Below are 24,809 nucleotides of genomic sequence, written 5' to 3'. Positions count from 1 at the left end.
AATGTGAACATGTCCCGGTCAGTAGGTTAGGGGCCTGCAATCATTTGTGAGTCACAGTGTGATTAGTTAGGAATGTGGTGTCTTCGGAGGAGTTGTGTGATGCCGGGATGTGCTGTTTACATTAGCGACTCCTCTTTCTGGAGTTTCTGGCTCATGGTAGGTGCGGATTTGTTTTTCCATCGCAGATATTTGTGCAATAAATCGGCCATTTGTGAATATTTCCTAAGAGGGGATTATACTATTGTAGAATATGGTTTGGAGGGAATGTTTTTTTATCCCGTAAATTCTGTTTCCATTTTAGGCAACATCATGATACTGCCGAGCTAATATATGTGTCAAATCTCCACCTACGCATGGCTAATAAAATCTTAGACTACATGCACACAATATTTTTATAAACTGTTTTTTATCAGATAGCACACAGACTCATTCCTATACATGGGTCTGTCATGACAAGTCCAGTTCCATTCATTGTAGTGCACTGGCTGGTGTGAAAGGCCTGTCTATGTTTTGGACTTCATTTGATTGATTTATATCACGAGTGTCTTATTTTGTTTATTTTAAGTGTCCTGAAGAAGGTCTGTGGGACCGAAACGTTTATAATTTTGGATGTAATAAAGCGTGTCACTATTCTGGAAGTTCAAATGCCGGAAATTTCTTATTTTATGAGTTTATTTCGTAGTCATCGTTCATAGAGACAAATGTCGTGATAGGTGCCGCATACACAAAACAATGGGAATAAAGACTTATTGTGTTTCTATTAGTCCGCTATGACAATGAGAAATATAGCTACAAGTCTTTTTTAAATATGTAACTGAGCAAATATGTAGAGATCTTTGGGGAGACCATTTGCATAGCTGCCAGCTGTCCCAAATTTGCTGGGACTGTCCCCGATTTTCAGTAATGGTACCAGTAAAAATTTGTCTGGGGCATCGTCCTGGCAATTTGGAAGCACAGTGAGCACTTCCATCCATGTGATGGGGCCCCTCATTATGGAAGGTATGGAGGGTGAGGGGTGAGGAATAATTACTCAGGTTACTGTTTCCCACTCCTTCTCCGCACTAGGTGCAGCTGTGTTGTGTTCTGTTGCCTGGACCACACCCTGCAGGGGCATTAAACAGTGTATGGATCTGTAGGGGGCATTATACTGTTTGGGAGCATTATGGGCCATTATAGTGTGTAGGGTTAGTGAGCAGTGAATTATACAATGTGTGGACCACTATGGGAGTATTATACTTTATAGGATATGAAGGAGTGAATTATACAGTGTGTGGACCACTATGGGGACATAATATATTATGTAGGGGGCACTGAAGAGTAAATGATACAGTGTGGGACCACTAGGGGGGCATTATACTGTGTAGGATACTGCAGAGTGAATTATACAGTGTGTGGACCACTATGGGGGCATTATACTGTGTAGGGGCACTGAAGAGTAAATGATACAGTGTGGGACCACTAGGGGGGCATTACACTGTGTAGGGGTACTGAAGAGTGAATTATACAATGTAGGGAGCACTTTGGGGCATTATACTATGTGGGAGGACTTAAGGGGCATTATACTATGTAGGGGTACTGAGGAGGGATTCATACAGTGTGTGGACCACTATGGGGGCATTATACTATATTGGTGCAGTCTTATCTAAAATATGGAGGGGAGCAGCATTAGGGAGACTGGAACATTACCAGACAACATAGCGCAGCATGCTGATGTATCTTGTTCAGGTTTTTTGACCTTTAAATAGTGGAAATTCATTGCAAATAGAGGGGTGTAAAAAGAGACATGGCCACTTTTTTGTCCTTGACGATTGTATATTTTGTGCCATTCCCCCGCCCCATTCACTTACATGGAGACATCCCCTGAGATAACAACAAACACCATCCCTGGAAAAAAATGATAACTTTGACAACTGTGTATTTGATATCTCTGGTCCGGTCACCTTTAGGCAACATATCCCCTAAACAAAATCTCATCTACCTTAGGGTGAATTCACACTGAGTAAACGCTAGCTTATTCTGAACGTAAAACACGTTCAGAATAAGCGGCGTCTAAAGCAGCTCCATTCATTTCTATGGGAGCGGGGATACGAGCGCTCCCCATAGAAATGAATGGGCTGCTTCTTTCACTCCGTGCAGTCCCATTGAAGTGAATGGGGAGTGCCGGCGTGTACGCTCCGGCATGAGCAGAGCTTGCCGTATATGCCGGCACTCCCCATTCACTTCAATGGGACTGCACGGAGTGAAAGAAGCAGCCCATTCATTTCTATGGGGAGCGCTCGTATCCCCGCTCCCATAGAAATGAATGGAGCTGCTTTAGACGCCGCTTATTCTGAACGTGTTTTACGTTCAGAATAAGCTAGCGTTTACTCAGTGTGAATTCACCCTTAACCTGCATTTAGCCAAATGTCTCAGACTACAATGGTAGGCCTCATGCACATAGTCACATCAAATCTGTTGTACGAAGCCATAATGCGGCACTTATGAGATCTTACGGTATCTCTGTATGCTTCTATTTTCGTATAGAAGACTCCATATCTGGTTGACTTCTTATGATAAAAACTGTGCCATGTCCACTGGATGCCATATTGTGGAGATATTGTTACATGGAATGACTTCATAATTCAGTGCCACATGGTGCCCATAAACAGTGTGCCCATAGAGTGCCTATGGTTTCAAAGTAGGGAGCATTTCTTATTGTTTGCACATTTTCTTACCTCTTAGGTTTAGTTTTTCGATGGGTTCTCCATGAGCGGCTTCTTTATTCTTAAAATAAGATATCGATGTATCTTTAAAAACAAACCAATATTGCTTGTAAGCCTTGAGTGTTAGCTTTTTAGGTCTGAAAGGCAAACAGAAGCGGATTATCTACTACTTGTGGAATGCTAGTACATGCTCTTATCACAGTAATACTTTGCTAAACCTCACCTATATTGACCGAACTTCAACATCCATGTTTTAGGTCTATTAACCCCTTCATAACATATCTTGTTTTATAGATTGTTCTATTTATGGGAACGGTGACCCATATAGGGTCAAGGATGGGGAGTTTGTTAATTCTTTATATAAAAAGTGTTTAATATCATAGGAGATTTTTGCAATTTTTTTGTTTGTTTTGGATTACAGCAATTACATAATCCTTGAGATTACATCATGGCAAAATTGTGAATTGCGTAACTTCTTATTCCTGCCATTGTAACCTTTATTAACCTTCTGGATTTTTTCATCCTCTTTACAAAAACTTCATAACAGCCATTGACACCAAAAACGATCAGTATTAACATTAGTACCGGTAGTATTATTACTATTATTGTGAAGTTTATAATTATGTAATGTATGAAAAAAACATTGTTACGCTTAAAAGTTGAATGCTAAATATAGTTGCTTATGCTTGAAACTGGTATAATGTTATATGATAAGATGGCGCCTGTATCCAAGATGGGTGCAAGAAAAACAAATGCTTGGCTTGCTACCAGAAGACAGCTCCCCAAGGTTACCACACAGGACCGGGAGTAGCTGGCTGTATATGGCACTGCTTAAATGTTTTCTGTTTGATTGACATGTACCATACCAATCAGGAATGAATATAAAAACTTATGTTGTTGTTATATCACTTCCTTTCTCTGATACTATTTAACTCTGTGTTCTCAATAAAAAAAGTGCGTCAGCATACATTTTTGCTGAGAGAAGAATGAATACCAATAACAGAGTGGTGAGATTTCTTGACCGCCTGGGACTCAGCCTAATTAATTAGAACGATGACAGTTACCCGAGATTATTGGTCAATTAGTCATAAATGCGACTATGACCTTATCATTATTAGCATTAGTATTATTAGTATTAAAAAGAGGGAGAGGGAACCCTTTTGTCACCCCATTTGGCCCTCTTTGACAAAACTGCAGGGTCCAGGTAAGTGGCCATGGCAGCAGGTCTTTGGGCTGTCATGCCTATTAGGCCCTGCCAGAAACAGAATCTAATAGGCATTTAGTATTTAATACAATTTGAAATTGTACAATATACTGTAATATCAATGTATTTCCATAAAAAACAAAAGTGTAAAATGTATTTTTTTCTCTATAAATAAAAAAGTTCTAAAATCCAACTTTCCCTTTTCTAACATAAATAAAATGAACAAATAAAAAACAGACATAAGCGGTATTTCTGTATCAGTAAAAGTTAAAACTACTACTACAATATAACACTATTTATCCCGGTATCAAAAAATATATGCAAATTGAGAATTGATGATTTTTGGTCATTTTTCTCACCCCAAAATAAGAAATAGAAAGTGATGAAAAAGTCAGGAAATAGTACCAATGAAAACTACAGCTCACCCTGCAAAAATAAACTTCATATAGCTCAACAAGAAAATAAAAGCAACACTTTTCTCTCCACGTGATTCGAGCAGACAACGTGCAGAAAATATACATTATAATCTATGGGGTCCATGTGGTTTCTCTGCTAACCACTTTTTAATGAGTTCGGTATAACATTCGGGGGGTCTCCAAGTGGACTCCCCGAACGGAATACCGAATGCAGATGTTTACCAGGCCTAAGGGCTAAATAAGACCTCAAAATGGTAATATGTTAAAAATACAAGTCATTGTGCAAAAAATAAGCCCTTACATATATAGCAAAACAATTATGGATTATATATTAATGCCCAAACTAGGCAGGGTCTATAAAGAGTTAATGTCTCTTTAATTAATACAGGGACTAAATAGATTTTATGATAAATTGTAAATCATTAATTAAAATTCTATTTCTACTACCAATAACCATACCAAGCGCAGCTGCCTAACACAAGTACAGGACTGGGCTCGGTTACATAGTACATGTGGCTTCTTGGGTTAATGATTAAGCTGCTAGCAGAGCTTTGAAGTTTGCAGAGAATGGCCAGAAGTGCCCACGTGGCCCAGGTGGCCAGTGTTATGCAAAGACAGATCTGAAAATGGTGCAAATACATACCTGAAGAGCTTAAGATTATCTGCAAGTTTTGGGATGTCTGTGATATCCTCCTGTGAAATAGGTAAAAGTGCAATTGAATGTCTTTATACATTTTGCAAGCAATGAAGTCGTATTCCCAGGACAGACAATTGTGGCACCAAATATGTCTGACGTGATGGCCGCATAGCTCTATCCATTCAGGTCTATAATGGAATAATTGGACCATTGACTATTTTAGATATCTTCGCTTAGTCCTATTCACATGAAATGAGGCATTGTTTTGGGAGGAAATCACATATCACCCCTGTTCCATTACAGGAATACTGATGGTCTATCCATTGGAAAGCCAACTGTATTTGGTCGATAAGGGTCTGACTTTTGGAGAGTTCCTACTCCCCATAGTTTCAGACTAAATATTGAGTGCTACATCCGCAGCCATAACACCATATATATGGTTGTGATGGCGCCCAATACTGCAGCTCAGTCCTATTTACTGGAATCAATGCAGAACTTGAAGTCCTTGGATCCCAATGCAAACCCTGCAATGGAGCTCCACTGACTGTGTGCAATCTATAATACTGGTCAGGAGGGGGAGCAGAAATTCCCAGGGTCCAGGAGCCCTGAGGGGGCCCATAAGGTGTCTCTTTCCTATACGAGGAGACCACTACTATACATGATTATAGTTGGGGGATTAGACACAGATTTTGCATTGGTGCCCAGGACCTTCATATTACGCCTCTGTTACTGGTGTCTTCTTATGTTGTATGCTAAGCCTTTAGGCCCCCCCATGCTCAAGGGCCTAGTAATGATTGCAGTGGTGTCTCTGCACCCTTTATAGCCTGGAGTGGGGCTAACTTGTGGTTACTTTGCTGCTCCTTTCTAAATCTTCCAATCCTATTATAATAGGGTGTGTACACATGTAAACTCTGTATTAAAATGTCATCTAACCTAATGAATCTAATGAAGAATGTGATAATTATTTCTATCGATATAGCAATCTCTTTCCTCCCAGATTACATGCTACTACCTGCCTATAGTATGTTCTGCAAGACTCAGATCCCAAATACAATCAGAAGAAGTCATAAAACCAGAGAGACGGTACTACCAACCACTCAACTGTGCTGCTATAAGGCTTGTGGATAGGTCATGTTATTATCTTCTGGAATTATAGATGGCGGATTTCTACAGAACAGAAGCAGAAGGAAGAAAGACACCAACAATTATACTGAGCTGCGATGGCTCCACATTAAGTGCTTGACATCATAAATGCCAGGTACGGTAACTACTGCTTAAGGAGCCTCAGGTAAAGTGACCTGCTGTGCTACTATACGTCAGTGACCGTGTATACGAAATGTCTGCTGTCAGGGTTTGTAGGGTCCGGACATAATACACAAGCCCAGTAATTACCACCCATGTAATCCTATAAGTGGAAATGGTGTCTTCATCCCATAAAAGACCATTCAGCCTATAAGAGAATATTATACAGTATATATAACTTCAACACCTACCAAGATTTTGTTGGATCTTCCTCCTTCCAGGGCTACTTCTAGGTTAGAAAGAGCTGCTTCGATTTCATCGGTCTCTCCGTCTGTTGTTAACTCTTGAGTCTCCGCCGATAACGATAATTTGCTTATGTGATACTATTTTAGATGTGGAAGAGGATAAAGATTAGGATCTACGTGCATGTACATGAGAAGTTATGAAAACTATATAGATTTGTGCGGCGTGTGGCAGCTGTAAAGAATGGCAGTTAAAGGGGTTGTCCAGGATTTGGCAGGGTGCGTGTAAAACAAGACAAAAAAAACATACCTATCCCCAGCACTCCCATATCCAGTCCCGTTTTCCTTTCCTTGCCACACCAGAAGCACAGAGGCTGAGACCAATCCGTGTCCTCATTGGTTAATGGTAAGGAACCAGTGACATACGTGAGTGACATCATCAGTTCCTCTTCAGTCACTGCTGAGGTCACTGTTTAGTCTCAGCGGTCATGTAAGGTTCGCCAAATCTGGCGCAGCGAGTCCCAGCATGGACGGGAAAAGGGACCAGGACTGGGCATTGATGCAACAAGGATAGGTGAGTATATCTTATTTTCTTTTGCTTTGCATCCACTCCTGCCACCCCTGAGTTTGCTTCAATTCTTGGACAACCCCTATAATAGATGCCCTCGGAAGCGTCCAACTCCGACTCCAGAGACTAAAGAAAGGCAAGAGAGATGCCTAAAGAGTTGCTGATCCAAGTCTCCATCATTAGAAAAGGGTAAAACTTTTCATGCAAAATGTAAAACTTACTTGTAATGCTGCGAACATTAACATCTCTTCCTCGGTGCAATCTATTTCTCCCAGTAGGATCGCCCATCGTGCCTGCTCAAACAGCTGGTTTATCCGGACAGCGTCGTACTAAGAGAGAGAGGTGGACAGGTTTACACAAAAGTCGACGTCAACAAAGAAGATGTTTTTACAAATAAGAATACAAGTTATAATGGAGGGTCATACAGTCATGGCCAAAAGTTTTGAGAATGACACAAATATTATATTTTCACATGATCTGCTGCCCTCTGGTTGATGACTGCACGTGTTTCTTTAGAGATAACCATGGTTAACAGAAGAGAAACAATGATGCCAAGCACCAGCCTCCTTTTCAAGTGTCCAGTGGTGTCATTCTTACTTAATCATGACAGATTGATCTCCAGCCCTGTCCTCATCAACACCCACACCTGTGTTAATGGAGCAATCAATGAAATAATGTTAGCTGGTCCTTTTAAGGCAGGGCTGCAATTATGTTGAAATGTCTTTTGGGGGATAAAGTTCATTTTCTAGGCAAATATTGACTTTGCAAGTAATTTCTGTTAAGCTGATCACTCTTTATAACATTCTGGAGTATATGCAAATTGCCATTAGGAAAACTGAAGCAGTAGACTTTGTAAAAATTAATATTTGTATCATTCTCAAAACTTTTGGCCATGACTGTAAGTTATATTGTAAGGCTGTGTCCCCGCATTGCAGAAACACAGATTTTTTGTTGGAGACTGTCTGTATAGTGACACATTTTACAGGATATAACCATACAGTATACGCTCCTACCTTTGGATTCAGATCAAAGAAGCAGTAATACTTAAATCTCAGCATAAGTAATTCATCTTCTTGGATGCCTTGTTCCATAAGAGACCGAGATGAATCCAACCACCTGTAAAAGATGGAATTAAATTGAGGAAGTCATTGTACAGCCATGCGTGGTCTATTGCCAAGTGACACCAGAAATCAATGACCGGCCTGTTTTGTGATCACCAATGTCGCCAGCTATTGATAACCATGGCCGTTTATTGCCAACTACTAGATGGCCGTACTTCGATTGACGTATTACTAATGTAGCCGGTAAGTGTCATGTGGTGGGAAGTATTGGCTCCTGTTCTCACCTGGCCATCACTGACCATCAGCAATGTAGTTGGCCATTGGTGTTTGCCATTTGTACTGGCCCCTTCTGTGACTCTATTATGTCACTAATGTAACCAGTGACTGTTGACTGGGGTAACACCAATGTAGCCAGTGATTGGTGCCTACAGTAATGTGTTGCCAGTTCTCCCCCCCCCCCCACTGTGACCTTACTGTGATCGCCAAAACAAGAATGGAACCAGTGACCAATGGTCATGACCACATGGTGCTGATCACTACTCCTGTCCGGAACCTCCTGTGACTGACACACAATGTAGCCAGCAATTGGTGATGAAGATCTTGTGATGACCGACAATATATCATTGTTGTGTATTGGCAACAAGAAGTGGTTGGAGACCTTGGACTAGTTGCAAGAGGCTGATACAACCCTTAAACGGTCGCAGTATTCAATTACTTTTTTGTGTTAGTATTTGTAGAACAGTTTTTAGGGGTTGTAAAGTTCCTTTAACTGTAGTCATATACTATAGACTGGAGTTTCAGGGATCATTTCAGGTTTCACTACCCCATCCCATCCTTCCTCTCCTCCCTATTTTTTCTTATCTTCTTGATTCTTTCATCTTAATCTCGTTTCCTTCCTCTCTTCCTAGACTATTTACTTATGATAAGACTTTTTATACAGATTTTTTTTTCTTTTTGACATTGAAAAAAGTTTTTAACCAATATCTGGTGTAAGTTGCTGAGCCTGCTAACCCCAAGTCACCCCCGTACAACCGGTGGATCAGGTGTTGTGTATGGGTACTTGTTGAAGGCATTGACCTTATTATTTGCTGTTTGCTCCTTCATTGACCACTTATTGTGGGTAAACGTAAAAGGAAAGTATCGCCAATTTTTATTTATTTTTTTTAACTCTATCAGTTTTTCACATTTTTTAATTTTCTGATTGTATAATTTTGAATTCTATTTTTTTATATATGATTATGAGGGCTGGCTTAGTGGTCAGAGTGAATATTGGTGGAAATAATCTTTTAAAAAAAAAAAAAAAAATATAGATAGTAACATATAATATTAAAAGTGAAATTATCAAAAACTGTTTAACATAAAAACTTGGTTTAAAATAGGCCATTTTTGGTGACACATTCCCTTTAAGGTCATATAACACTAAGCCATGATGAACTAAACTATGTAACGCCTCTACGTGTATATCCGGTGACTTGTATAAAGGTGACTGGTGACTTACCCAAAATTTAGTCTTGCTTTATCGATGAGTGTCCGGGGCTGATACATTTGAGTGAGGATTTCAGGGGATGAAATTGGTTGACTAAGGGCTAAGATGTTGCAGTTCTGATCTGCCAGTGGACTGTCATTGAACCATGTGATGGTGGCAGAGGCAGGAGTACCATTCACAGGGTCGTACATGGGGGTCATAGTCTTGCTGTATAATCCAGGACTACCTGCAAAATGAGACAACAATCAGAATCAGTAGGACATTCTTAACCCTTATACGGTAAGAATTTGTCTGAAACATTTACTTAAGAGATATTAAAGGGAAAATCCATAGGGACTTATGGTACAAATCATAATATATATATATATATATTTCAAAACCGATTGTGGATGGTAAAACAAAGAAACCTGTAATCATATCTTAAAGGGGTTGCCCTCAGGATAGGTCATCAGTAGCAGATTGGCAGGGGCCCAGTTCCTGGCCTCCAGATGATCAACTGTCCACCAATTTGTAGATCTGAATATCCCCCTTTATTGGCCCCCAGACAATATAGCACCCCCTTTACTTCCCCCATAGTACATATCCACCTTTACTGGCCCTCCAACCTTAGCTGATCCTCACATGGTACATTGCTCCCTTCTATGGCCCCCACTCTAGGCAGTTGCCAGTTGGATTATTCCAATAGGTAATGCTGATATTCACCCTCCACTCCTCTTTAGGGTCGCCTATGCTGTGGCCTTTAGGAGGTTGTGGGTGCCATGTCCAGTCTTTGACCAATATCAGGACATGATGTTGACATGTTGTTCAGTATCTGGACCTGGTGTGTGGCACCAACTGTAAGCTGAAGCAGAGCAGGCCTGGCCCAGAACTCAGAGAGGTAAGTAACACATTGTCTGCTACTTGTTGGAATAATAGGTAGTGGCTAGCGATGAGCGAACAGTGAAATGTTCAAAGTTCGATTCGAGTAGCCGCTCAATACTCGACTGTTCGATCGAACCCCATTATAGTCTATGGGGAATAAATATTCGTTTAGGGGGAAACCACTATTTGACTCAGGAGGGTCACCAAGTCCACTATGACACCCCAGGAAATGATGCCAACACCCTGGAATGCAACTGGGACAGCAAGGGAAGCATGTCTGGGGGCATCTAACATGTCCAAGTCACTGTATTACGTCGGGATCCCTGTCAGCTTGCGATATGCGCAAGCTGACTTTTTCCAATAGGAATGCATTGACCAGCGTTGATTGGCCGAATGCCATACAGAGTACAGCATTCGGCCAATCAACGCTGGTTCTGCCGGAGGCTCGTCTGTGAGGAGACAGAGTCTAATATTGGACCAGAATAGAGACTACTGTGGACTGATATTAGACTCCGCCTCCTCCGGCAGAACCAGCATTGATTGGCCGAATGCTGTACTCTCTATGGCATTCGGCCAATCAACGCTGGTCAATGCATTACTATGTCGAGATGTAGCAGTGCTGGCCGTGCACTCAGCACTGCTACACCGGAGATGAAGCAGAGCTGAGTGTGCGCTGAACCCTGCTGCACACTCAGCTCTGCTGCATCAGAGATGCGCTGAACCTTACTCAGCGCCACACCTCCCATGAGGCGACCTGAAGCGAGCGCTTCAGGCGGCGCTATGCCAGGGCCTCAGGGAGGGCGGCATTTTTGGTTACCTAAGCCAGTCCAGGACAAGCTGTTCTGGACTGGCTTAGCACCGAGCGGTGGTTTGGGGAGGCCACTGGAGCAGCGCTGCTCCAGCAGCCCCCTCTCACGCTCAGGCAAAGAGCAGGTCGTCTCCGTGCCTGCCCTCTGCCGGCGAACGGCGCTAAGCCCCACCCCTGCTTGTCGCCACGCCCCCTCCGCTCCGCCCCCTCCTCTCGGCAGGGGGGGGGGGCGCCTTTCTGTAGTTCGCCTCGGGCAGCGAAAGGGGCAGGTTCGCCCCGACCCTACTGCACACTCAGCTCTGCTGAATCCCCAAAATTTAACGCTCCTCTGTTCCAGCTCCCACATTACTCCACATGATATGATGCCATTTCATGCTAACTCTATGTGTCCAAGCACCATCTACATGTTAAAGGACACGACTGGTGATGGTTCAAAGTTTTATGTTTGTGTAATGACAGTCACCTCTATTACAAAATTGTCTGACCCCTGTATAACTAATGCTACCTCCAATGCCGCCCCTGCTACCTCTTGTGTCACCCCCTCTACCTCATAGATTGTAAGCTCTTGCGAGCAGGGCCCTCAGTCCCATTGTGTGAAATGACTTTTCTTGTAATGTATCTTTCTGTCTGTATTTGAACCCTACAAATTGTACAGCGCTGCCGAATATGATGGCGCTATATAAATAAAATGTATCATTATTATTATTATATTAGTCTATGGTCATGTGATGTACAGTCTATGATCATGTGATAATGACACAGGTGTACGGCTCGTTACAAAACAGATCTCTGATGATTGAGCTATTTCTATAGCTATAACGTTTTCGCACTGATTCCAGAATACTTGTACACAATCTCGATATTTTGGCTTCTATTCTGAAATAAACAAATCCCCATGTCCTGTAGAGGTACCAGTATAAGTATACAGAATAGCGGAGAGGAGACATATTCTGTTACAGGACACAGACAGAGGTAATATATGGACGGGGACAGTCTGTGACCATCATGAACAGCTCATTGTCTTTACCTAATGATCCGGAGTTACTTGTTGGACTGTCCAAGTTTATAACTTCTTCCAGGATTGTTTCCTTGGTGTCTTTTTTCTTTTTCTTCTTCACAGAATCTTCCAGAGGTTTTAACAAAGAAAGTTCTTCGGGTCTTCTAATATCTAAGACCATAAAGTCAGTTTAGTAAACTCAGCAACTCGGCAACTATCACTTGCACTAGTCTAAGAATACTAGTACGTAGGGGTCTGGATACCATCATGGAGACAATGCATGATAATATCCAGACATACATCCCCTTATGAATCGTTGCTTTAGATATCACAAATGGCGCAATGGGATTATTGCCATTGCTCCAAAGAGCTCATTTATATATTGACAAAAATGGAGATTTCTCAACAATGGCGGCAAAGAATTACACAGAGAAGTAAGCTGCTGTTAGACACCTATAGTTATGGCTTGCCTTCCCAAGAACAAAAGGATTGTGCAAGTGGAAACCAACATTGGCTGTCAGGGGAGAGTCAGGAGGACGCCATATACATTATGCTGAAATTAATGGTGAGATGGACAATCCCCCAATGGCTTACATCAGGGTTAGGCGACCTTCAGCACTCCAGCTGTTGTAAAACTACAACTCCCAGCATGCATACTTGCTCTACTGTTCTTGGAACTCCCATTGAAGTGAATGAAGCATGTCGGGAGTTGTAGTTTCCCAGCAGCTGGACTTTATTCTCAGGAAACTAGACGTTACAATGGAATATTACTCTTCTGTAATACGTAGACCAGAACAAGTGTAGACGTGCAAGGCTGGAGTAATATCTACATTGCTCAATGACATTCCTGATCCCCCGGGGGTGTGCATTATCTGCCAGACACTGCTATGCTATGGGTACATGCCTTTATTGTAAGCTTCACTTGGCAGGAAAAACAATAGATATTATTATATAAAACAATGAGCCATTTTATGACATTGTCTGCATGCTACAGTAGTTGCTCACGCAATTGCAGCTTCGGGGATTTCAGTGTAGTAGGAAAGAAGACGAGAAAGTCCAGGAGAGAGTCCCATAGCAAAAAGAAATCCTTATAGTGGTTGTAGTTGTGTTTTTCTAATATACGTCCAAATTCATACATAGATATAAAACATAAATGCTGTATGATACCGGACACTACTAGAGGGAGCTTACATCACAGATAATACACACAGTGATGTCACCGTAAAGGGTTAATACACACAGTGATGTCACCGTACAGGGACAATATACACAGTGACGTCACCGTAAAGGGTTAATACACACAGTGATGTCACAGTACAGGGATGATACACACAGTGATGTCACCATACAGCGATAATACCCACTATGACATCATAGCATCAGGATAATACACAATATGAAGAAATATATATATATATATATATATATATATATATATACTGATATCACATTTAGGCATTATGATGTCACAGTAATGTAATGGAGGAGCTTTCAGTTTTACACAACCCTTCCATCATCCATAGTTATCAGTAATTGCATCCTAGAGCCTCCTTGCTCTAGAGATCCCAAATTGTGTCACAAGATGACCATCTTTTTTAAAACACCTAATTTTTTTGATATACTGTCACGAGGTAGCTAGATGATGCGTTCCTGTGTGTGGCCACCTAGTGGCTGTTATTGTGAACTGTGGCCTTTGAAGGGTTTTGCTAAGATGCCATCAGATTGCAATGAATTTGTATTCAATGGGAGGCAGAAACCAAAGCAGGAAGCAGAAAAATTACGCGTCATGACTCCGATTCATGTCAGGCTTAACAGCTTCGGCAGAAAGTCAAAGTTCTACTCAAGCTTTCTATCATTGGGAAGACAGAGGACTGGAAAGTGGAGAGGAATTTTAGGAGAAAGCCCACCTCAGACTCCTCTTCACCTTCCACGATGCAAATTTACCCTTGGGCTTCATCCACATTATATGTAAAAAAATGTATGTAATCAATCATTGCAAACAAAAATTGATCTGTTTTGATCCATTTTTTGAGGACAGATAAGTGTAATATTCTAAACTTTTGTGGATTTCCAAAAAACAGACATAAATGAATCAGTTTTTCTTTGCATTGATCCCTATGTATGTGTGACTATCTGTTTCCATCCATATTTTGCATCTGTTAAACAGATCTGCTAAATGAATATATAAAATGTAGTGTGAATAGACCCCAAGTCTCACTGTGTTGATTTCCATTGTGTGGTGCATTGTGGATATGACACAGTGGTCACCAAATGCTGCAGATGGGGGTAACATATATGGAGGATGCACAAAGGAGACTTCAATGTAAATTTTCTAGTGCAATATCTATAACTTTAGGTACTGTATAATGTCAGAACAGGGGCAAACACCCCACTGGTGCAGCTGCACAGGGTCAGGGGTCCCTATTACTTTAACAGGAGCCTTCCACTGTCTATTCCACTGCAGGTGAATGCCTAAACTAATGGAATTCATTTCATGGCTAACAATTACTGAAAAACAAGAGGCCCATAACTATTCTCACACAGGGGCCCTCAGCTCCAGGGTGCCCACCCAGATTGGAGAGGTTTCCACAAAATCAACATGCATCACCCTTCTGCAAGTTTACTGTGAACCCCACTGATAAGATAAGTGGTGGCCAATCTTGAGCGATGACGCTCTATACAAATTCTACGTCCCGATGAATGAAGAGAATCCTATAGACATCCAATGGAGCAGGCATGTATTCTAATGATCATGATGTCTTAGTGTGTGTGTGGGGGTCAGACTTATATCACATATACCCTTTAAATAAGTATACGCCTTTACAGGGTTGTTTTGACACATTAGTGAACTCATAAATGCCCCCCCCCCCCCCATCACCACCCATGTAATAGAAATACCTGATTTGTACAAATTATAATGCTCTGTAAGTGGCTCCCTAATGGTATAGTGCCCCTCAGTGGCCCTCATACAGTATAACGCCTCCTTAGTGGTCCCATACAATATAATGCCCCTCAGTGGCCCATCACACTGCAGAGGCATCACACATTAACAGGCCCCACTGTGGCTCCTTGTCCCACCCTAGTAGCCCCTTAGACATTACATTATAATGTCCCCCTAAGGATGCCTATCCACAGTATAATGTCCCCTTTCCAGGTTGCCCCCCCCCACAGTATATTGTCCCCCTATCCCGGTTGCCCCCACCTTATATTGTCCCCCTTATCTGGATTGCCCCCCACAGTATCATGTCCCCTTTCCAGGTTGTCCCCCCCCCACAGTATATTGTCCCCCTATCCTGGTTGCCCCCACCTTATATTGTCCCCCTAACCAGATTGCCCCCCCACAGTATCATGTCCCCTTTCCAGGTTGCCCCCCCCACAGTATATTGTCCCCCTATCCCGGTTGCCCCCACCTTAAATTGTCCCCCTATCCGGATTGCCTCCTACAGTATCATGTCCCCTTTCCTGGTTGCCCCCCACAGTATTATGTCCCCTTTCCAGGTTTATCCCCCACAGTTTATGTTCATTTGCCAGGTTGCCCCCCCACCTATCACTCAAATAAAGAACAATAACACCTAGGACTGACACAATAATATGACTGCAGATAGGCAGATAAGGTTTCTATTGATACTTACTCAGTGTCCTACAGATCTCTGTTACTGCCTTGAAGACCAGCGCTGAGAAGCTGACTTTAAGCCGGACAGTTTTCATATTTGGTAGTCGGAGTCGCAGAATCTTGTGCTGAGGGGTAAAGAAGAGCTTTGCGTTTGCTTGTACTCCATATTTGTCCAGAGTCCAGTGAGTCTTCAGTAACCAGGAGTTTTTTTGTTCCCACCATAGTGCATAGTCAGACCAGTCGCGGGCCACCCCTGGGCACAAACAAGAACATCACTAGATGGTAGAAAATCTTATCAACTTGTTCACAAATTACCTACAATGTTTGAGGGCAGAATTTATGCCAAGATTGACATCAAGAAACCCCAACAGGCCATGTCTTGAGGATTTCTGTTACGAAGTTCACTAGGCAGATGGTGAACCTGCTGTGTTCCTATCAGATGTTATTTGGGCTAGACCAGAGAACAGAAATCTTAGGTATTATCCATTCTCAAAAACAGACTGGTGGTTGTCCAACAAATCCTACAGATCAGATAGTCGAATAGGCCATGGCACAGTGTGGATGAATGCTGAAGGCTCTGCACTGATTACCGGGCATAGCGCCATGTACTACCTAGTGGCTGTGCCTGGTACTGCATCTTAGTCCCATTTACTTGAATGTTTTGCCACTTGGTCTCATACAACTGGTGACCGATGGACATAACATTGTGGTTAGTAAGTCAGACATAGATCTTGAGACTGTCTTATTCAGTGGACTGGAACTTGGCTTTAAATCAGGTAGAATACTATACTGTTTATTAGAATATATATATAATTCTATGGAGTTTTTCATGCTTATACTATATATACAGTGCTTCCATGTACTCGTCTTCCTATACTGTATATTCTACTCTATTATACAGCTATGGAAACTACTAAAAATGAACAAACACCTAGATACGGGATACACAACATATAGTACCTGATATATATTACAGGGTTTACAATTCAGTTCCTTTCTTGCCTAAGGCACCGAGAGATTAAGTAACTTCTAAAATAGAACATGTCATTGAGATGGGTCTCCATTGAGTGGAAGAAGTTACCTTACGGCCACTAATTCCTTTTAGTAAAACGATACCTAAAACCCATAGACATTGGGCCGCTCCACCCGTGCTTGTAAAGACTCCGTGTGGTCCATTGTGTGCTCAGTCCAGCTCATTCTCAACACACTCACCTAACATGTAATATACTCAGCATAAAGCCATATATTGCATAGAGCTGTATATAGACTATACGTCACCCAGGGCAATGACTACATTCATCATTGGTCTAATAGCCTCAATGGCTTGTGTGTGCACTCATTCACCCCGGCCCTCTAGTTAGGGTATGTTCACATATTGCAAATATTGTACAACAAGATGTGTCAGAAATAGGAGGATAACGCTCCAGAGATCTGCAGGACTAGTCCCATTGGCATTGAATTTTATGTCCATTTACGGTACCTGATTAGGATGTGGATTGTCGCTGGATCTGATGTTGATTTTGTAGCGGAATGGCCAAACGCAATATGTGTCAATGGGGCATTATTTGGAAAAATGCCACAATTACCAGGTTAGTACACAATGGGGTTGATATTACTATCCCATCTGCTCCAAAGATGCACCACATTGTTCTTCCTCGTGCCGTTCATCGCATTTTACAAAAAATGGGGAAAGACCAAGACGGGCCAAGGTGGGGATGCCTCAGGCCAACAAATTTGGAATAATTCATTGGAGTGCATCTGAATTATTAAAGGAATTTTGGACAGTAACCAGATGTGAAATCCTTTAGTAGTAACTACTATGGTGTAGCGATAACACTCACCAATTTGTTCCACCAGTTTGAACATTACGCCGCCGATATGCAGATCTCCGGAGACTCGTATGGTGACATCGAGGTTTTCGAACTCGTTCTGCTGATCCACGCTGACACAAAGCTCCCATGATGCGGGGCCAATAGCAGCGACATGAGTCATTGTGGAAGGGTCACAGGCCTTGGAAAAGAGATAGAAAAGGTATTATAAAGTAGTCATAAACTCAGCAAAGTTTTACACGTGTGGTGGATTAGTCGCAGGCTTTAGCTACAACATACAGTACAATACAGGCACTATATGTACTTCAAACACCAATTCACACAGAGCAGATTTATCTGCTGTACAGTTAGGTCATGTTGCAAAGTTTTACATCTCCATTGTGTTCTATGTGTAAGAATTTGCCACCAATTTTTCAGCCAAGATTAAGCTCACCCGTGCAGATACCTTTGTAATATCTAAGTATCAGATACAAGGCTTTCTCGGCCCTATCTGCGTATATATCCAGCGTTATATCCCATGTACAGGTGATTGACTTCTGCTCTTCCACAAAGACACACCTGTACAATACAAGCCGGGGCAGAGATCCTGACAGCGATCCTGACATGTCTATTTTAGTAAATACTTGTATTTCTTAAAAAATAAGACTCCTGAAGCTCTCTTTCTTGTAAGTCTGTGTTCTGCTGTTCCTCTGCTACTCCTCCTGGATTAAATTAACAACTGGTTCCCATTGTGAAAGGGGGGGCTCCCTATTATTATTGATTATGATTGGACAGATACATTTAGTGGAGGAACACGGCCCCTACTGGTAACACCCAGCTGTCAATGGATTTCTAGGAGGAGTAACAGAGGAACAGCACAATCTAGGGTTCAAAGAAATGATATTCCAGGATTGGAATGGGGTATACATGGGGTTAGACATGTCAGGAGCGGGGACAGGTCTCTCTAAATCTTACTCGTATCCATGTTTGGGCCTGTAGATGTTATTACATGGCCGCACATTGTTGCTATCATTGTTATTACACCTAGGCACTATATATGATAGCATGTCTATAGAACCTGTTGGATAGATATATAGTGCTATGCAAAAAATTGTGGAAAAAAAAGCTGTAAGTAAGAATGTAAGTAAGAAATAGAAGTATTAATAGTTTATTGTTAGCAGTTACCAAAATGAAGTGAATGAAGAAAATAGAAATGTAATTCCATCAATATTCGGTGTGACCTTTGCCCTTTGCCTTCTATGAGTTCTTCTCGGTACTTGCAGGCATTTTTGAAGGGACTCCGCAGGGAGGATGTTCCCACCATCTTCGAGAACTAAGCACAGATCTGTGGATGTAGGCTTGTCCAATCCGTCTCTCTCTTCACGTCATAACAGACAGACTGGACGATGATAAGATCAGGGCTATATCATCACTTCCAGGGGAATGGGCACACCAAATATTGATGGGCTTTAGATGGCTCTTTTCTTTATTTGCTTCATTTTATTAACCAACGAAAATAAACCATTAACCCTTCTTGTTTTTTCAGGTAAGGCATGACTGAGGCGCGATCATTGCCTGCATGCCGGCTCCTCCATATGCAAGATTACAGAAAAAGTTACAGCTATCGACACCAAGCAATCTGGAATTTACAGTCAAATTCTGCACCAAGGCATGCATCAGGTTTATCTACATTCCTGCAAATATCTCTCTCCCGAGGGCAGGCACTTCTAGGGAAGCAAGTCTGTGCTTGTGTATGTGAGCAGGCAAAGATGGAGTCCTGCAGCTACGAGAAGCTCTGAGACTCCAAGAAACCGCAGGACTGAAGAAAACTACGTGCACTGACAGCAATCAGACGCTGCAAGAATGGAAGCTCATGTCATAAGATAGGAAATTACTGTGACTAATTCAATGTAGTGTAGACTAGACTATATCATTGTGTGTGTGTGTATATATATATATATATATATATATATATATATATATTACAAACACACACATATCTATCTATCTATCTATCTATCTATCTATCTGTCTATCTATATACACATACGTATATATGTATGTTTCACCCAGTACAGGTGGTGGGTGACAGAAGGATACTGTCCGTGGTGAGCTTCCATCCCATGTATGAGACCATGATAGCACTGGGCAGTACTGTTAGTGGCCGACTGCTTCACCCTATGTGTGAGAAGGAGCACTATCGTAGATCCTTCCTCCCAATCGTGGTCAGGCTGTATAATCAACATCAGGCTAAGCGAAGATCACTCCACACAGAGAACTAAATGATCCTGAAGTCTTCTTTTCTCTTTAGTATAGACCTATAGGAGTATAGACATATAGGAGTACATATCTATAGGATATTAGACTTATAGGAGTCCCTTCACTCACAAAGACAGAAGTAATTGGTCTCTTTTAGGGATGCTCAAGGAATCTCATTCTATTGTGTTGTACAGTAGGTAGGAGATAATATTAATTCTAATAGGAAATCTTACAACAAGTAAAATAGTAGAGAATTTAGGAAGGGCCCTGCACAACAAATATGGCATAAAAAAAGTTGATTTTTTTTATTTTACAAGCCCTACTTCTTGTGACTTTTTCCTTTTTCTCTCCTTTTTTCTAAAAAGTTGAACATCGTGGACATCACTATTCTCTTAGTACTAGTTTATCTTCCCATTTTAAGAACACTATGTAACCTTTGTAACCCTAAACTAGATAACAATCCTCAATATTGAAAGTCATTGCTGCACATATTGGGTAATATGGTCCCCTCTGATAACCCTTCATGACCTGCTGAACAGGCTGAAGTCTATCATCAGTCAATGAGGAATACTAGTAGCTTATAAGATGTGCAGTAAGATGGCTGTATACTTCTATAGCTGTTACCCCATAAATATTCCAACAAACTCCCCAGAATCCTACAAGGTTGGTTCATCCAAGCCTGCATTTATTCTCAATGGGAAGTATATATATATATATAAGGTCTTAGGCTACACTCACATCTGTGTTGGAGTCTTTATTTGGAGCCTCCGGCACAAAGTCTGTCTAGAATTGCTAATGGAAAATTCCTTCAAAAATGTTATGTCAGTAAGAAAACAACAGATGCCAATGGACCCCAATATAGTCAGTAGGGCTCCTTGGGATCTGCTGTCTGTCAATTGACAGAACTTTACTATTTAATAGAAATGAGGGAACAGTAAAATGTTCGAGGTTCGATATTCGTTTCGAGTAGCCCCTCAATATTCGACTACTCGAATGGAATATCGAACCCTATTATAGTCTATGGGGGAAAATGCTCGTTTCAGGGGTAGGCAACATTCGATCAAATTATACTTACCAAGTCCACAAGTGAGGGTCGGGCTGGATCCTCTGAGAAGTCTTCTCCTTTCAGCGTCCCCACGGCATCTTCCGGCTCTGAATTCACTCTGCCAGGCATCGGGCCTGGGCAGAGCCGACTGCGCATGTCCGCACTACAAGCAGGCATGCGCAGTCGGCTCTGCCCAAGCCCGATGCCTGGCAGAGTGAATGAAGAGCTGGAAGACGCCGCGGGGACACTGCACGGAGAAGACTTCTAAAGGTAGGAGAAGAACCAGTGTTGATTGGCCGACTGTATAGCATTCGGCCAATCAATGCTGGTTCTGCATCAAACTTTTACATTCGAATAGCGAGTGGTACTCGGTCAAGTACGAGTATTTCGAATACAGTAGTATTCGATCGAATACCTACTCGATCGAGTACTACTTACTCATCTCTACTATTTAGTCCATTCTTCCATTCCTACAACAGATCAGAAGAGCTTAAACAACACAAGGTGACACCTCTGGCACCATCGTATCTTCCCTACCAACAAAAGGAATGGTTATTGTAATTTAGCATGACTTATTCTTCTTTCTTCTGACATCATTTGTCGGGGAGAGTCTGAGATCCCCATATACAGCAAATGGTATGCTGGTCCTACCAAAATCAGCGTGTATGTTCAATATAAATCAGTGTATATGGCCAATATAGATCAGACGTGGCTCTGCAGCCGGCGCACTGAACAGCTCATTTGCCTATAGATTAAAAGTTCACATTCTTTACAGCAAGCTTGCACTTTGACACAGAAAGTATAGCTCACTATGTCACTAACAGTCCTTACAACAACATATAAGTGATTTTGGTGATACACCATTTCAAAATCTCCACCAACTCCAACTCTTTGCATCGTTTAGTAGTCGATGCCCCACAGATTCTTGAACAGTTGGAATTTTTTCTCTAGCCCTGACTGTTCCCAAGCAATCGGCGCCGTTACTTTCATCGCCCAATATGCTAACTAGATTGTGTACTGTCGGTGGGTGGAAGCAGAACGTTCAGAACCACCCACTTGACAGTAGAGAGCCTAACTAGCATATAATGTGTTTAAAGTATCTGCACTGATAGCTTGAGAAATCTCCAACTGCAAAACTATCAGTGGAACAGAACCTAGTAAAAGATACAACGAGCTGGCGGAGGGGGTGAAGGGTCCTCTTGAAACGTTGATACATTTGTAGGTGTTGGTATCTGGACATTTGGTTCTGAGTTGATGGTTATAGCTTACATTTGTGTTAAACTGTATTTAATCCGGTTTCCTCCTACAGTCCACACTTGTGTACCTGAGTAAATCAAGCTTGGTCCTAATTTAGTTAAAGGGGTTGTCCAAGAAAAAACGATTTTTCTCTGGCGGCTGGATAAGGTGAAACATAAAACAAACCATAGTTGCTGATTGTCCAGTGTCCCAGGCCATTGTACGGTCCTGCAGCACCCTGGAGCATTTCTGCACATGACCACTGAGGCCAATCAGCAGCCTCAGTGGCCTAAGTAAAGGAACTGGAAGGTCACACGTGACTTTTCCGAATGAAGTCCCGTGCCCTATCCTTAGGCCTCAGCGGCCACTTGCAGTGGTGACTTCCTCTGCCAGAAAAGTCCCAAGGCTCTGCAGGACAGGACAGTGGGCTGGGACACTGGAGACAGGTGAGTGTTTGGTTTTTTTTCCACCTTCCCTGGCCTCCAGAGAAAAATAGGTATTTCTGGACAACCCCTTTAAGTGAATTTTTGTTATGTACCTGTAATATAATTTCAAAAATTAGGCAGGGATTGTTTGGCTTGGACTACAACTCCCACATTTCAGGCCTTGTTGTGGGTGAGTATCTAGAATGTTGACACCCTGTATTGCATCTAATAGGCCCCTACTAGGTCATACAAGCCTATCAGCTAGTATGTAACACCTTTAATATAAGTAGATAGCAGTATGTAACGATTATGTCATGTCGCAATGTCACTCAGAGAACTCCAAGTAACAAAGTCTTTGGCTCACAGGTTCATACAGTATAATTCCTAGTCAGCAGATCAAAGGAAGGTGAAGGATACAGTATACAGCATATACAAGGCCCTAACATGGAAGTAAATCCTTAACGGAAAATACTAAATTATTATCATGTTTACAATTGCAACGGACATTTCTGAACCAGTTATTAAGAGATATATAATAGATATACAGGACCTGAGCAATGGGCAACATAGACAGTTCTTACATCGGAGCCTCAGGCTTTAATACTAACATTGACATCTATAATAGTATGCTATAACTATAGATATAATACTACTGTATATACAATGCAGTATATATTAGCGTAACATTACTTACAATAGTGAATGCAGTAAATCTACTTAAATAGAAGGGTAAATGTTTCTGCTGTATGAGAGCCTTGACTGTTTCAATACTGATAGAGTTATAAAGAGTGACCAAGAGCACGAAGGACCCCTGCACCGTAGGCAACATGGTCGTGTTGGATGGAGGGGGTGGTAACTGAGGCCCGTCATTCTTGTAATAACGAGATATCACCCTTCAGAGCCCCATCAATCTAACATTTATCATCTACTCTATAACATAGTTATAGTGAGATAGAAAAAACACGAAAACCGGTTTCATATCTTCGCTGGAGTCTCCATTGCAGTGATGGCTGAAAATTGCCAGACGCTGCAAATCCGACTCTTTTATAAAGCGCTTTCAGTTTTAAACAACAGACATCCAATGGGTTCAATGGGCTCGTCAGTCATCATTGGTGTCCGCTGTTTTAATGGTCTGTGTGTCCGTTATTATGGTCTTCTGATGGACCAGAACAATGGACACCCAGGCTCAGATCTGAACAGTTCAGATTAATATGCTAATGTTAACCTAGAGGATAAGTGATAAATACTGTCCAATGAAAACCCCATTAAGGCTAAGACCCCACGTAGCGAGCCGCAGCAAAAAAGCACTGTGGGAAAAAACTGGCAGCAATGCATTGCAGTTCTTCCCAGAGCACTTTTGACATAAAGTTCGCAGAGGTTTCTTTTGCGGACTTTTAGCTTCCATTATACCTATAGGGAAATCCGGCGTTTCGGTAGGAATAATTGATATGTTGTGATTTCCAAAACCACAGGGTTGAATGGAATCCACTAGAGTCCCATCCACTGTACGGTGACTGTAAAATATCATGGTTTTTCGCGGCATTTCCACTATGTTATAAGTAAGACTAAGGCCACGTGTAGTGATACGTAGATAAAAAAACACTGCAGAAAATAAATGAAGCAGAAAAAATACTGCTTAGGGCGGATTCACACCTGTACCTGGTCCCCGCTTTAACCAATCGGGCGGGTTTCTGTCTTCTGCCCGAGAAACTGGACAGGGGACGGGAACCTGGCGGTCATTCACTTGAATGGGTTTGCAAAGTGATCGCCCGTGTGCGCTTTCTGCTTGTCCACGGTGAAACCGTTTTTTTTTTTTTTTTTTAACTGGACACAAAGTTCCGCATGTCCAACTTTGTGTCTGGCAAAATAAAAAATGGTGAGGCAGAAGACGCACACAGGCGGTCACCTCTGCAAACCCATTCAAATAAATGGCTTTGAAAACTGACCGCCGAGTGTCCGTCCCCTGTCTAGTTTCTCAGGGCACAAGATGGAAACCCACTGGATTGGTTAAAGCGGAGACTGGTGCTGTGTGAACCTGCCCTAAGCCGCTTTGCACTTTTCCCTGCTATTCTGCAGCATTTTTCCCTTCTTCGCTCCACACAGTGTTTTTTTCCCCACAATATACAGCTGAGAGTAAATATGTTAGTCGCTCTGCCACGGCTATAACATGTAGTATATTCCACTACATTTCAGCAGCGG

At 42.0% G+C, this 24,809-nt stretch overlaps 1 protein-coding gene across 1 annotated transcript in view; it reads right to left on the bottom strand.

Moving 5' to 3' along the window:
• FERMT1 (FERM domain containing kindlin 1) overlaps positions 1-24,809 on the bottom strand; it is a 33,352-nt gene that overhangs the window by 7,923 nt on the left and 620 nt on the right. Inside the window, exons 2-10 of the mRNA XM_075267420.1 lie at positions 17,679-17,847; positions 15,857-16,090; positions 12,255-12,395; positions 9,571-9,784; positions 8,025-8,127; positions 7,233-7,340; positions 6,453-6,584; positions 4,966-5,015; positions 2,715-2,839 (exon numbers count right to left, since the gene is read on the bottom strand). Of these exons, the coding sequence (XP_075123521.1) occupies positions 2,715-2,839; positions 4,966-5,015; positions 6,453-6,584; positions 7,233-7,340; positions 8,025-8,127; positions 9,571-9,784; positions 12,255-12,395; positions 15,857-16,090; positions 17,679-17,829 (1,258 nt within the window). The 5' untranslated portion in view covers positions 17,830-17,847. The remainder of the gene's footprint in view (positions 1-2,714; positions 2,840-4,965; positions 5,016-6,452; positions 6,585-7,232; positions 7,341-8,024; positions 8,128-9,570; positions 9,785-12,254; positions 12,396-15,856; positions 16,091-17,678; positions 17,848-24,809) is intronic.

Source organism: Leptodactylus fuscus, chromosome 3 (assembly GCF_031893055.1).
Source record: "Leptodactylus fuscus isolate aLepFus1 chromosome 3, aLepFus1.hap2, whole genome shotgun sequence".
Lineage (NCBI taxonomy): Eukaryota > Metazoa > Chordata > Amphibia > Anura > Leptodactylidae > Leptodactylus > Leptodactylus fuscus.
The sequence above is the reverse complement of the archived record's forward strand: the minus strand, read 5'-3'. Positions and strand labels throughout refer to the sequence as shown.